Here is a 13,778-nt window from a genome sequence, read left to right as displayed (position 1 = left end):
ACACTCACACACACACACACACACACACAAAATCACATTTGTTCCAACCATAAAATCATAGAATTATACAGCACAGTAGGAGGCCATTCGACCCCTCGTGCCTGTCCCAGCTCTCGGAACTACCCACCTTGTCCCATTCCCCCACTCTTCCTCCAGACCGTTTCAATTTTTTCCTTTTCAAATATTTAACCACTTTCCTTTTAAAAACTATAATAGATTCTAATTCCCCCACTTTATCTGCTCAGGCGCTAACAATCCTCTGTGTGAAAATAAACTCTCCTGATCTCTCCCTTTGTTCTTTTATAGATGACTTTAAATTGATTCCATCTCATTATCCAATCTTTGACCATCGGACATAGTTCTCCCTATTTATCTTATCAAAATCGTTCATCACTTTGAACACCTCAATCAGATCTCCTCTAAACCGTCTTTGTACTAACGAAGAGACCCAGTTTCTCTGTTGTCTCCTCAAAACCAAAGCATTTCACCTATGGGATCGTCTTAGTGAATCTCTTTTGCACCCTCTCCATGGCCTTGACATCCTTTCTATAGAAAGGCATCCAAAACTAGACACAATATTCTACAACATTTGCATTTATATAGCACCTTTAACTTAGTAAAACATCCCAAGGCGCTTCAGAGGTGAGTTATCAGATAAAATTTGACACCGAGCCAGACAAAGAGATATTAGGGCAAGTGACCAAAAGCTTGGTCAAAGAAGTAGGTTTTAAGGAGCGTCTTAAAAGAGGAGAGAGAGGCAGAGAGGTTTAAGGAGGGAATTCCAGAGCTTAGGGTCTAGGCAGCCGAAGGCACAGCCGCCAACGGTGGAGCGATTAAAATTGGGGCCGCGCGAGGAGCGCTGAGATCTCGGAGGAATGTAGGGCTAGAGGAGGTTACAGAGATAGAGAGGGGCAAGATCATGGAGGGATTCGAACATAAGGTTGAGAATTTTAAATTTGAGGCGTTGCTGGACCAGGAGCCAATGTAGGTCAGTGAGCACAGAGGTGAAGAGTGAACAGGATTTGGTACAAATTAGGATACTGGCAGCAGAGATTTGGATGAGCTGAAGTTTATGGAGGGTGGAAGATGGGAGGCCGGTCAAGACAGAATTGAACAATCGAGTCTGGAGGTAACAAAAGCATGGACGACGGATTCAGCAGCAGATAGGCTGAGGCAGGGGCGGAGATAGGCGATGTTACGGAGATGGAAGTAGGCGGTCTTGGTGATGGTGAGAGGATATGGGGTCGGAAGCTTAGCTGAGGGTCAAATAGGACGCTGTGGTCGCGAGCAGTCTGGTTCAACCTCACACAGCGGCCAGGGAGAGGGATGGATTTGGTGGCGGGGGAACGGAGTTTGTGGCGGGAACCAAAAACAATAGCTACTAACTGGCCATACCAATGATTAGCACAGGTTCAGCATTACCTCTTTGCTTTTTGTACTCGTGCCCCTATTTATAATTCCATATGTTTTTCACAGCTTTATTAACTTGTCCTCCCACTTTCAAAGTACTCTGTATCTGAATCTCTGAGTGTTTTTCTGCTCCTCTAACCCTTTAAAAGTTGCGTCATTTGGTGTCTATTTCCTCTCATTCTTCTTCCCAAAATGTATCACCTCGTTTTTCTGTGTTAAATTTTATATAGCACGTTTCACGACCTCAGGTGACCAAAGTGCTTTGGAGCCAATTAAGTGCTTTTGAAGCGGAGTCACTGTTATAATGTAGGAAAAGCAGCAGCCAATTTACCCACAGCAAGATCCCACAAATAGCAATGTGATAATGATCAGATAATCTGTTTTAGTGATGTTGGTTGAGGGATAAATATTGGTCAGGACACTGGGGAGAACTCCCCTGCTCTTCTTCAAATAGTGTCCGTGGGATCTTTTACACCCATCTGAGAGGACAGTTGGGGCCTCGGTTTAACGTCTCATCCAAAAGACGGCACCTCCGACAGTGCAGCACTCTGCACTGGGAATGTCAGCCTAGATTATGGGCTCAAGTCTCTGGAGTTGGAATCGAACCTACGACCTTCTGACTCAGAGGCGAGAGTGCTACCCACTGCGCCACAGCTGACAAAATGGCAACTGCGTTGACCTGCATTCTACAGCTGTCTCAGCACAACAATTGGTTCGATGTCTTTTGACTTTTTATCTTCCTTTCCAAGAAATAACACTGCCCGGTTTGAGTGAAGCCTCAACATAGAAATAAACAGCAAGGAGAGGGCGTCGATAGGATCTGAGCAGTCAAGAGATGGTGTGTAAAGCTGGCGACCTCTGTGCTCAACAGCTGTTTGTAGCTGTCCATCCACCATCCAATAGGGAATTCAGGAGAAACTTATTTACCAGAGTGATTGGAATGTGGAACTCGCTATCACAAGGAGTAGTTGAGGTGAATAGCATAGATGCATTTAAGGGGAAGCTAGATAAACTAATAAGGGAGAAAGGAATAGAAGGATATGCTGATAGGGTTAGATGAAGTAAGGAGAGAGGAGGCTCATGTGGAGCATAAACACCGGCATAGACCAGTTCGGACAAATGGCCTGTTTCTGTCCTGTACATTCTATGTAATTCTATTTCATGGAAATGATAATTTATTACCACATCAAAGAAAAAAAGGAGCATTAATCTGAGTTTTAACTTGTGTTTTAGTTTGGATTGAAGCTTCCATTTTGTGTTGAGAGGGTGTGAGCAAGTCCTCAATGTTGGCTGCTGTGAGAAACTGTGTTGGGCTCTCATCCCAAGAAAGCGGGATCCAATCGGAACTAATTTGCAACCACGTCAACCGAAACCTTTTGGGCCCCAGTTCTTGACGCACTGATAAAAGGATATTTTAAAAATAATAATAGCAGCTAATGTCAGACTCCAGCAGTGCTACACACCCAGCAAGTGATTCTCCTCCCTCGCTCGTTCCTCTTCCCCATGGTGCTAATTGCCTCTCCTGACTTTAACAGGACTGAAGGCAGATGTTTCCTTTGAACATTCCTGCTGCACGTTTTGAGCTGACAGTAATTACTAAATCTCTAGACTCAGTGTCCCGCAAGGGAGCTGGGGAAAGCCCAGGAAGGGGCACATCCACATACAAAGCACACTCCCTGCCCTGTCTGTCTGCTCGAATCAGATCTACCGCAGCTTTACTGTTAGGAAGGGACTCGAGTCCTTTGTGCAGTGGGTTCCCATACAACTGACTCAGTGCAATTTAAAGTGCAAGAACCCTAAGGTTCTTGCACTTTAAATTGTTATTTATTGTTATATATATACATTTACTCAAACTAATAATTGTCAAAATTATTAGTTTGAGTAAATGTATATATATTGGTTCAGTGACAAGGAGCTGGATGGTGGTGGAAACATTAACAGTTGAGTGAGTTTGTCCCACATACCTCAATAGATTTCAAGTTCAAAATCCAAGTTTTCGAAAGAATATCTTAATGTAATAACGGGTTGGGAAAAACCTTCACCGACCCAGACAGCTTATTGCAAAGAGGCATTAAACAATAAAGGAGGTAGAAGTGGCTCAAAGTGTTTCTCTTATGCAATTATTTTTATTAACTTCCTCCTGTGTTGCCATCCATTTTGACTATGAAAAGGCAGCAAAGATTTGAGACCTAACATTTAAGAGCTGGATTTGTTTCGGAGTGGAGTGTTGGGTCCCTACAGCATCCTTAATGCTGGCCATGGCTGACTGCTCCAGCCCCACAGTGAGTCTATGTGGAGATCTTGATGGGAAAGGCACTGGTTCTATTACTTAAGACCTTCTTTGCAGCGTCTCCAGAGAACAAATAGCTCTCGTGTGTCATTACTTTGTGAGGTGAGTCACATCAACAGTCAGCGAGAATCTCTGATTACTTCACAGAACTGAAAAACCTGCCCCAGACCCCACCTGGGCTTTGAGGATGAAGAATAAACCAGGTTCTTAAATCAGATTTTGCTTTGTCACAGTGAGTTTCCCCCCCGCCCCCAGAATCATCTTCCATGTTCCCTCCTCGGTGGGGTACAGCGCCAGCCTCACAGCACAGAAGGGGGGCATTCGGCCCATCGTGCCTGTGTCGGCTCTTTTCCATAGATATCCAAAACTAATCCCAGCGCTTTCTCCAGAGCCCTTCACCTTTCTCTGTGTCAAATATTTATCCACTTTTCCCTGTAAAGATACAATGGTCTCTGCCTCAACCACTCCCCGTGGCAAAGCATTCCATGCTCCAACAACCCTCTGTGTAAAGACATTTTTCCTGGTCTCTCTCTTACTCTACCCTCAACACCAACTCCCAACCAGAGGGAATAGGCTTTCCCTATGCATCCTATCAAAACGTTCAGAATGTTAAATCTCTTCAATCTCCTCTTAAACTTTCTCTACTCCAGTGGTAACAGTCTGTCCTCATAACTCTACTTTCCTATCTCTGGCATCATCCTGGTGAATCTACGCTCTGCACTCTATGGCTTTAACGTCTTTTCTATAATGGAGCGACCAGAACTACAGACAGCACTCTAACAGTGGCCTAACCATCATTTTGTGGAAATTTATCATTACTTCTATTGCTCCTGTACTCTTGTACCCACACCCACCGGATACGATTATCCCGCTGGATGTCATCCCAGAATTCAGAGCCGGAGCTCCGGTCTCCACTCGCCGGGACCGCTTGGAGCTCCGGTCTCCACTATCCGGGACCGCCTGGAGTTCCGGTCTCTGCTCACCAGGACCACCTGGAGCGGGGTTCGAACCCTGCACCTTCTGACTCAGAGGGGTGAATGTTACCACTGATCCTGAGGCTCATTTCATGTGTGATTAAACAATTTAATTTTAAAGGTGCAATGTTCACTGCTCACCACCACATGGTTTGGGATTGTGTTCAGTGTTAACCTCTTTGGCTCAGTGGGTAGCACTCTCTCACCTCTGAGTCAGAAGGTTGTGGGTTCAAGTCCCACTCCAGACACTTGAGCACAAAATCTAGACTGACATTCCAGTGCAGTACTGAGGAGGTGCCGTCTTTTGGATGAGACATTAAACTGAGGCTCCGTCTGCCCCCTCAGGTGGATGTAAAAGATTCCACGGCCACTATTTGAAGAAGGGCAGGGGAGAAAGGAATAGGAGTGGGCCAATCAGCCACTCGGGTCTGTACTGCCATTCAATTAAATCGTGGCTGATCCATACCTCAACTCCATTTCCATTGCTCCATATCCCTTGATATCCTTACCTAACAAAACTCTGTCAATCTCAGTCTTGAGCATTTTCAATTGACCCAACATCACAGCCCTTTGGGGGAGAGAGTTCCAGATTTCCACTTGCCTTTGTGTGGAAAAAGCGCTTCCTGATTTCACTCCAGAATGGCCTAGCTCTAATTTTAAGATGATGTTCCCTTGTTCTGGATTATAGTGGGTATGGTAGTGTAGTGGTTAAGTTATTGGACTAGTAATCTGGAGGCCTGGTCTAATAAGCCAGAGAATGTGAGTTCAAATCCCACCAAGGCAGTTTGAGAATTTGAATTCAGTTTAGAAAAAAATCTGGAAATAATAAACTGGTCTCAGTAAAATTGGCCATGAAGCTGTCAAAAACCCAATTGGTTCATTGGTGTCCTTTAGGGAAGGAAACCTGACGTGCTTACCTGGTCTGGGCCTATACGTGACTCCAGTCCCACACCAACGTGGTTGACTCAACATGGCCTAGCAAGCCACTCCATTGTATCAAACTGCTAGTGGTTCAAGAAGAAGGCCCATCACCACCTTCTCAGAGCAACTAGGGATGGGCAATAAATGCCGGCCTTGCCAGCGACACTCACGTCCCCAGAACGAATGGAAAGAAGCAGCTGGTAGGAAAAGGAGACTTTAAACTCATCAGATGGAAAACTGGGCCCTAGAGATGAAAGTACAAGGCGATGACCCACTCCACTGGCCACCCCCTGATCCAGTGTGGATTGTTTTTCGAAAACAGTGTGGTAAATAACAGTATTAACTTTCATGTTAATACTTTCATGTGAATATCTGAGGAATGCCATTCAGATTGACAGCTCTTTACACCCCTCAAACTTCAAGACATGTGATTTCATTTGAAGGTTTACAGAGTGACGGGAAAGATGTCGAACAACAGCACAGCCAGCATATCTCAGGCCAGGAAAGCGGTAGAACAACTGAAGATGGAAGCCTGCATGGACAGAATGAAGGTAAGCGGCACTCGTGGTTGGCAATTTTTTGAAAGATAGCTGTTCTGAGGCATTCCGAGAGAGGAAGGTCCTTATTTTGTTGATTGTTTTACAATGGTGATATGAGGGGTGATTATCTTTACATCCAACTTTAAGAACATCAACTTTAAGACGCCCTTCTTCACCTTCAAAACCCACTATGGCCTCGCCCTCCTCCCTCTGCGATCTCCTCCAGCCCAATGTGAGAGCTGGTGTGGGGTGAAGATTGCATCATATCACAGGTAGGTACCAAATAATATAAGTCATGGTCAATGTGATCACCTGGACTAGTCTCGATTGCCTAGAGGGATTGGGGAAGGATTTTCCAGATTTTGTTCCCCCCCTTGGGTTTCTGATCTGGTTTTTCACCTCTCCCAGGAAACCACATAGCACGAGGGGGGTAGGGAGTCTCTTGACATGATGCATTAGGTATCACAACTATATGGGATAGACTGGATTGTTTATTCCTGTCCCGATATTTTTGTGTGTTCGAACGTCCCTGCGTGTACCCTCTGTTTCTCCGGCTTGCTTCCTGATCCCCACCATCGACAGACCTCCTCATCCACCTTTTCCCCGACCACTGAAACTCCCTCCCTTGTCATAAGAACATAAGAAATAGTAGCAGGAGTAGGCCACAAGACCCCTCGAGCCTGCTCCGCCATTCAATAAGATCTTGGCTGATCTTCTATCTCAACTCCATTTTCCCACCTGATCCCCTTAGTATCTCCCAACCTTTGTTAACCTCCCGAAGACCCTCCTCTAAGACCCTCCTGGCCCTCTTCCTCCTCTCCCCAGCTTGGTGCCCACGCGTCTCCTTGTATGGAACGAGTGCTATTGAAGTGTAACTAGCCATTTGCGTTCTGGATCATTGAAAACATTGGCCCAGAATTTGCTGGGAAAATAACGGCAAGTTTAATGGCGCTCGCTGTTATTAGTGTGTAAATAACCCGGCAATTTGTGGCGATGAAGAGATATGCCGTGAGTTGCGAATCATTACGAGTTGTTGGACGATTTGTGCCGTTAACCTCGCAAAAACGGCAATTCGCCTTCAACCTCCCCGTGAGTTTCATGAAGTTGCTGCATTTGGACATTAATTGTCCAGTAAACTTGCTGCAGAAAGTTAGGGCTGGTACTTAACAGCGTAAGTTCCTTTTTAATGAGATTTATGTTCCTGCAATGCCACTCAATCTCTCCAGCTCAGAAAGGGAACAGTTGAATCTGTGGCGTCTCATTCCTACAGGTAGTAAATTGTTCTTAGAAGTTTTTAAAATGTAAAATGTTTTAATTGTTTTCTTACTTTTCTTTTCTGTCTTTTTTTCTCTTTCTCTTAATCTACTCTTTCTTTTCCTCTCTTTATTTCTTTTTCTGTACCTGATTTGACTCTAATTCACCCTATTTCTTACTCCGTCATTCCTGTTTCTTTCCTTATCCTTAAATCTCACTGGTTAAGGAGACAGACCATTGGTCCCGTTGTTCACTGAGGTCCCAGATGCCCCGTTGTCCTCTCCGAACCGTTATCAGCTCGCACTTCCAGCAAGTTGCAGCGCAAAGAATTGTCAAGCTGAAGGGTGAGGGAAAAATCCTAACTAATGGGACACACCGCGAGATGCCCCACTCCAGCAAACTCTGGGCCTGTGATTCCAGCAAGAGATCAAAAAAAACAGGCAAGAGGCTGAAGGGTTGGATGCAAACCAGAGGAGTGCCAATGAATCACAGGGCTCTTTCCGTGTCTCATTTGGAGGGTAATAACACAGCGTTTAATGATATATTACTCATTGACATCATATATCTTACACTAGGCTATGGCTGCATGCAGACACTTTAATATAATGGTACACCCACCAGACAATTGAACAGAGAGGGAGAGAAAATAATCTCAAACAAATGAAACCATTTCAAAACACTTTTCCACATTAATCCTCCATGGCTGTTTGAAAAACAAAGACAGTTGTTAGTTCTTATGGCTAAATAAAGAGACTTTACAGGCAGCTCTTGGCTTTACAATTTTGAAATTCCTCAAAAAGACCAGTAAACAAATTAATTAGGCGCTTTCATGCTGCCCGTCTTTTAGTCCCATCACGTGACACCCCCTTCGAGGTGCTGGCTACATTTGATTTGCTCCCATTAGGAGCTGACAGACTGTTATTATCAGATGACAGTGGGGTTCAGAGCAGGCTGGTTGCAAATAGGCGCTTAGAATGCTCTGCACAGAAAGCTGCATCCTCTCAGAGAAACCAGCGGTCATGATGGTTTCGATCAGAAGCTTTCTCTGTTGTCACTGAAGCTTCCAGCATAATTATAGAGGAGCTCCCAAGAATTCATGCAGGCTTTTTATCCTTCCTTTCCTAACTGAGACTCTGACAGGACATCAAGAAATCACATTTACATTTTTTTAAACTGCTAGGGGCGACAGCAAAATCAATTTTTGTTTTTATGAGGCGGGACTAATATGAACTGACTGTCCTGCTTCCAGTTCTGTCTGCTGCCCCACAGACTAACCTCACACCGCCGGTCAGCACGGCATTTTCCACCTTGGCTCCCAGTCCAGCAACGCCTCGATTTTAAAATTCTCATCCTTGTTTTCAAATCCCTCCATGGCCTCGACCCTCACTATCTCTGTAACCTCCTCCAGCCCGACAACCCTCCGAGATCTCTGCGTTCCTCCAATTCTTGCCTCTTGCTCATCCCCACTCCCTTTGCTCCACCATTGGCTGCCTAGGCCCTAAGCTCTGGAATTCCCTCCCTAAACCTCTGGGATATTTTACTACATTAAAGGCGCTATATAAATGCAGTTATTGTTTATACTGCAGCTCAGCACAGTGTTCCTGACTTTGAAAAATGGGGAATCAAATAAGAACATAAGAAGCATAAGCAGGAACAGGCCATATGGCCCCTCGAGCCTGCTCCACCATTCAATCAGATCATTGCTGATCTTCGACCTCAACTCCGTTTTCCTGCCTGATCTCCATATCCCTTGATTTCCCCTAGAGATAAGAATATAAGAAATAAGAGCAGAAGGAGGCCATAAATAAAACGCCATATGTCGATTGCTAAAAGGGTACAAAAAGAATCTCCAGGCTCTCTATGTGGATCACACTGCCTCCCAAAATGTGTAAGGAGTCGCACAACACCAGGTTATAGTCCAACAGCTTTATTTGCAATCACAAGCTTTCGGAGCTTTGCTCCTACATCAGGTGCACCTGATGAAGGAGGAAGCCTCCGAAAGCTTGTGATTTCAAATAAAACTGTTGGACTATAACCTGGTGTTGTGCGACTCCTTACATTTGTCCACCCCAGTCCATCACCGGCATCTCCACATCATCCCAAAATGTGGGTTGATGGAGCTGCAACATCCCAGAAATGCATCATGCCTGCCCTGATTTGTGAGGTTGATGTCACCATCTTTCTGCTGGTTTGTCCGAGTGCCCCTTAGTTCCCTCCACCCACCATGGGGAATGTGTCAGCTGCAGAAATTATTCTTTCAATCCATTTCCTTGTGTCCGGCCATACATGAGGCTACAGGACAGTTAGATCAGCAGATTGCAGAGCTTCCATATCAGTGAGGAGAAGAATCATAGAATCGTACAGCACAGGAGGCGGCCATTTGGTCCATCGTGCCTGTGCCAGCTCTTTGAAAGAGTTATTCAATTAGTCCCACTCCCCCTGCTCTTTCCCCATACCCCTGCAAATTTTTCTTTTCAAGTATTTATCCAATTCCTTTTTGAAAATTACTATTGAATCTGCTTCCACCACACTTTCAGGCAGTGCATTACAGATCGTTACAACTCGCTGCATAAAACAAATTCTCATCTCCTTTCTGGTTCTTATACCAATTATCTTAAATCTGTGTCCTCTGGTTACCGACCCTCCTGCCAGTTACATCGAATCAACAGCACAGAAATAGGCCACTCGGCCCAACAGGTCTACGCCGGCATTTATGCTCCACACGAGCTTCATCACACCCTATCAGCATATCCTTCTATTCCTTTCTCCCTCATGTACTTATCTAGCTTCCCCTTAAATGTATCTATGCTATTCATTTCAACTAATTCTTGTGGGAACGCGTTCCATGTTCTCACCACTTCCTGGGTAAAAAAGTTTCTCCTAAATTCCTTAATGGGTTTATTAGTGACTATCTTATATTTATGATCCCCAGTTTTGGACTCCCCCCACAAGTCGAAACATTTTCTCTACATCTACTCTATCGAACCCTATCATTAGCTTAAAGATCTCTATCAGGTCAACCCTCAGCCTTCTCTTTTCTAGAGAAAAGTGTCCCAGCCTTTTTTTTATTCGTTCATGGGATGTGGACGTCGCTGGCGAGGCCAGCATTTATTGCCCATCCCTAATTGCCCTTGAGAAGGTGGTGGTGAGCCGCCTTCTTGAACTGCTGCAGTCCGTGTGGTGATGGTTCTCCCACAGTGCTGTTAGGAAGGGAGTTCCAGGATTTTGACCCAGCGACGATGAAGGAACGGCGATATATTTCCAAGTTGGGATGATGTGTGACTTGGAGGGGAACGTGTTGGTGGTGTTATTCCCATGTGCCTGCTGCTCTTGTCCTTCTAGGTGGTAGAGGTCGCGGGTTTGGGAGGTGCTGTCGAAGAAGCCTTGGCGAGTTGCTGCAGTGCATCCTGTGGATGGTGCACACTGCAGCCACTGTGCGCCGGTGGTGAAGGGAGTGAATGTTTAGGGTGGTGGATGGGGTGCCAATCAAGCTGGCTGCTTTGTCCTGGATGGTGTCGAGCTTCTTGAGTGTTGTTGGAGCTGCACTCGTCCAGGCAAGTGTTCCATCACATTCCTGACTTGTGCCTTGTAGATGGTGGAAAGGCTTTGGGGAGTCAGGAGGTGAGTCACTCGCCGCAGAATACCCAGCCTCTGACCTGCTCTTGTAGCCACAGTGGTTATATGGCTGGTCCAGTTAAGTTTCTGGTCAATGGTGACCCCCAGGATGTTGATGGTGGGGGATTCGGCGATGGTAATGCCGTTGAATGTCATGGGGAGGTGGTTAGACTCTCTCTTGTTGGAGATGGTCATTGCCTGGCACTTGTCTGGCGCGAATGTTACTTGCCATTTATCAGCCCAAGCCTGGATGTTGTCCAGGTCTTGCTGCATGCGGGCTCGGACTGCTTCATTATTTGAGGGGTTGTGAATGGAACTGAACAATATGCAATCATCAGCGAACATCCCCATTTCTGACCTTATGATGGAGGGAAGGTCATTGATAAAGCAGCTGAAGATGGTCGGGCCTAGGACACTGCCCTGAGGAACTCCTGCAGCAATGTCCTGAGGCTGAGATGATTGGCCTCCAACAACCACTACCATCTTCCTTTGTGTTAGGTATGACTCCAGCCACTGGAGAGTTTTCCCCCTGATTCCCATTGACTTCAATTTTACTTGGGCTCCTTGGTGCCACACTCGGTCAAATGCTGCTTTGATGTCAAGGGCAGTCACTCTCACCTCACCTCTTGAATTCAGCTTTTTTGTCCATGTTTGGACCAAGGCTGTAATGAGGTCCTGGCAGAACCCGAACTGAGCATCGGTGAGCAGGTTATTGGTGAGTAAGTGCCGCTTGATAGCACTGTCGACGACACCTTCCATCACTTTGCTGATGATTGAGAGTAGACTGATGGGGTGGTAATTGGCCGGATTGGATTTGTCCTGCTGTTTGTGGACAGGACATACCTGGCCAATTTTCCACATTGTCGGGTAGATGCCAGTGTTGTAGCTGTACTGGAACAGCTTGGCTAGAGGCGCAGCTAGTTCTGGAGCACAAGTTTTCAGCACTACAGCCGGGATGTTGTCGTGGCCCATAGCCTTTGCTGTATCCAGTGCACTCAGCCGTTTCTTGATATCACGTGGAGTGAATCGAATTGGCTGAAGACTGACTTCTGTGATGGTGGGGATATTGGGAGGAGGCCGAGATGGATCATCCACTCGGCACTTCTGGCTGAAGATGGTTGCAAACGCTTCAGCCTTGTCTTTTGCACTCAAGTGCTGGGCTCCGCCATCATTGAGGATGGGGATGTTTACAGAGCCTCCTCCTCCTCCCGTTAGTTGTTTAACTATCTACCACCATTACATGACTGGACGTGGCAGGACTGCAGAGCTTTGATCTGATCTGTTGGTTGTGGGATCGCTTAGCTCTGTCTATAGCATGTTGCTTCCATTGTTTAGCATGCATGTAGTCCTGAGTTGTAGCTTCACCAGGTTGGCACCTCATTTTTAGGTACGCCTGGTCCTGCTCTTCTACATTCCTCATTGAACCCGGGTTGATCCCCTGGCTTGTTGGTAATGGTAGAGTGAGGAATTTGCCGGGCCATGAGGTTGCAGATTGTGCTGGAATACAATTCTGCTGCTGCTGATGGCCCACAGCACCTCATGGATGCCCAGTTTTGAGCTGCGAGATCGGTTCTGAATCTATCCCATTTAACATGTTGGATGGTATCCTCAGTGCAATGACGGGACTTTGTCTCCACGAGGACTGTGCAGTGGTCACTCCTACCAATACTGTCATGGACAGATGCATTTTCGATGGGTGGATTGGTGAGGACGCGGTCAGGTAAGTTTTTCCCTCGTGTTGGTTCGCTCACCACCTGCCGCAGGCCCAGTCTGACAGCTATGTCCTTCAGGATTTGGCCAGCAGTGGTGCTACCGAGCCACTCTTGGTGATGGACATTGAAGTCCCCCACCCAGAGTACATTTTGTGCCCTTGCTACCCTCAGTGCTTCCTTCAAGTGGTGCTCAACATGGAGGAGGACTGATTCATCAGCTGAGGGAGGGCGGTGGTAATCAGCAGGAGGTTTCCTTGCCCATGTTTGACCTGATGCCATGAGATTTCATGGGGTCCAGAGTCAATGTTGAGGACTCCCAGGGCCACTCCCTCCTGACTGTATATCACTGTACCGCCACCTCTGATGGGTCTGTCCTGCCGGTGGGACAGGACATACGCAGGGATGGTGATGGAAGAGTCTGGGACTTTGGCTGAAAGGTATGATTCTGTGAGTATAGCTATGTCAGGCTGTTGCTTGACTAGTCTGTGGGACAGCTCTCCCAATTTTGGCACAAGTCCCCAGATGTTAGTGAAGAGGACTTTGTAGGATCGACTGGGCTTGGTTTGCCTTTGTCGTGTCCGGTACCTAGTGGTCCGTCCGGTTTTATTCTTATTATGACTTTTTTAGCGAGGTTTTACAACTGAGTGGCTTGCTAGGCCATTTCAGAGGGCGATTAAGAATCAACCACATTGCTGTGGGTCTGGAGTCACATTTAGGCCAGACCGGGTAAGGACAGCAGGTTTCCTTCCCTAAAGGACATTAGTGAACCAGATGGGTTTTTACAACAATCGGTAATTTCATGGCCACCATTACTGATACTAGTATTTTAATTCCAGATTTTATTTAATTAATTGAATTTAAATTCCCCAGCTGCCGTGGTGGGATTTGAACTCATGACTCCGGATTATTAGTCCAGGCCTCTGGATTACTAGTCTGGTAACATAACTACTATGCTGCCATAGCCTGTTCAGCTTTTCCTGATAAAGATATCCTCTCGGTTCTGGTATCATCCTTGTGAATCTTTTTTTCATCTTCTCCAGTGCCTCTATATCCTTTATATAAT

The 13,778-nt window shown here is 46.1% G+C and overlaps 1 protein-coding gene across 1 annotated transcript in view; it reads left to right on the top strand.

Annotated features, from left to right (window-relative positions):
* Nucleotides 1-13,778, top strand: part of LOC137321639 (guanine nucleotide-binding protein G(I)/G(S)/G(O) subunit gamma-4) — a 91,619-nt gene that overhangs the window by 71,885 nt on the left and 5,956 nt on the right. The window contains exon 2 of the mRNA XM_067984125.1: nt 6,039-6,146. Within this exon, the coding sequence (XP_067840226.1) occupies nt 6,060-6,146 (87 nt within the window). The 5' untranslated portion in view covers nt 6,039-6,059. The remainder of the gene's footprint in view (nt 1-6,038; nt 6,147-13,778) is intronic.

The sequence above is a fragment of the Heptranchias perlo genome, chromosome 5 (assembly GCF_035084215.1).
Source record: "Heptranchias perlo isolate sHepPer1 chromosome 5, sHepPer1.hap1, whole genome shotgun sequence".
Taxonomy (NCBI): Eukaryota; Metazoa; Chordata; class Chondrichthyes; order Hexanchiformes; family Hexanchidae; genus Heptranchias; species Heptranchias perlo.
Note: the sequence above shows the minus strand (reverse complement) of the source record. Positions and strands in the feature narration are given on the sequence as shown.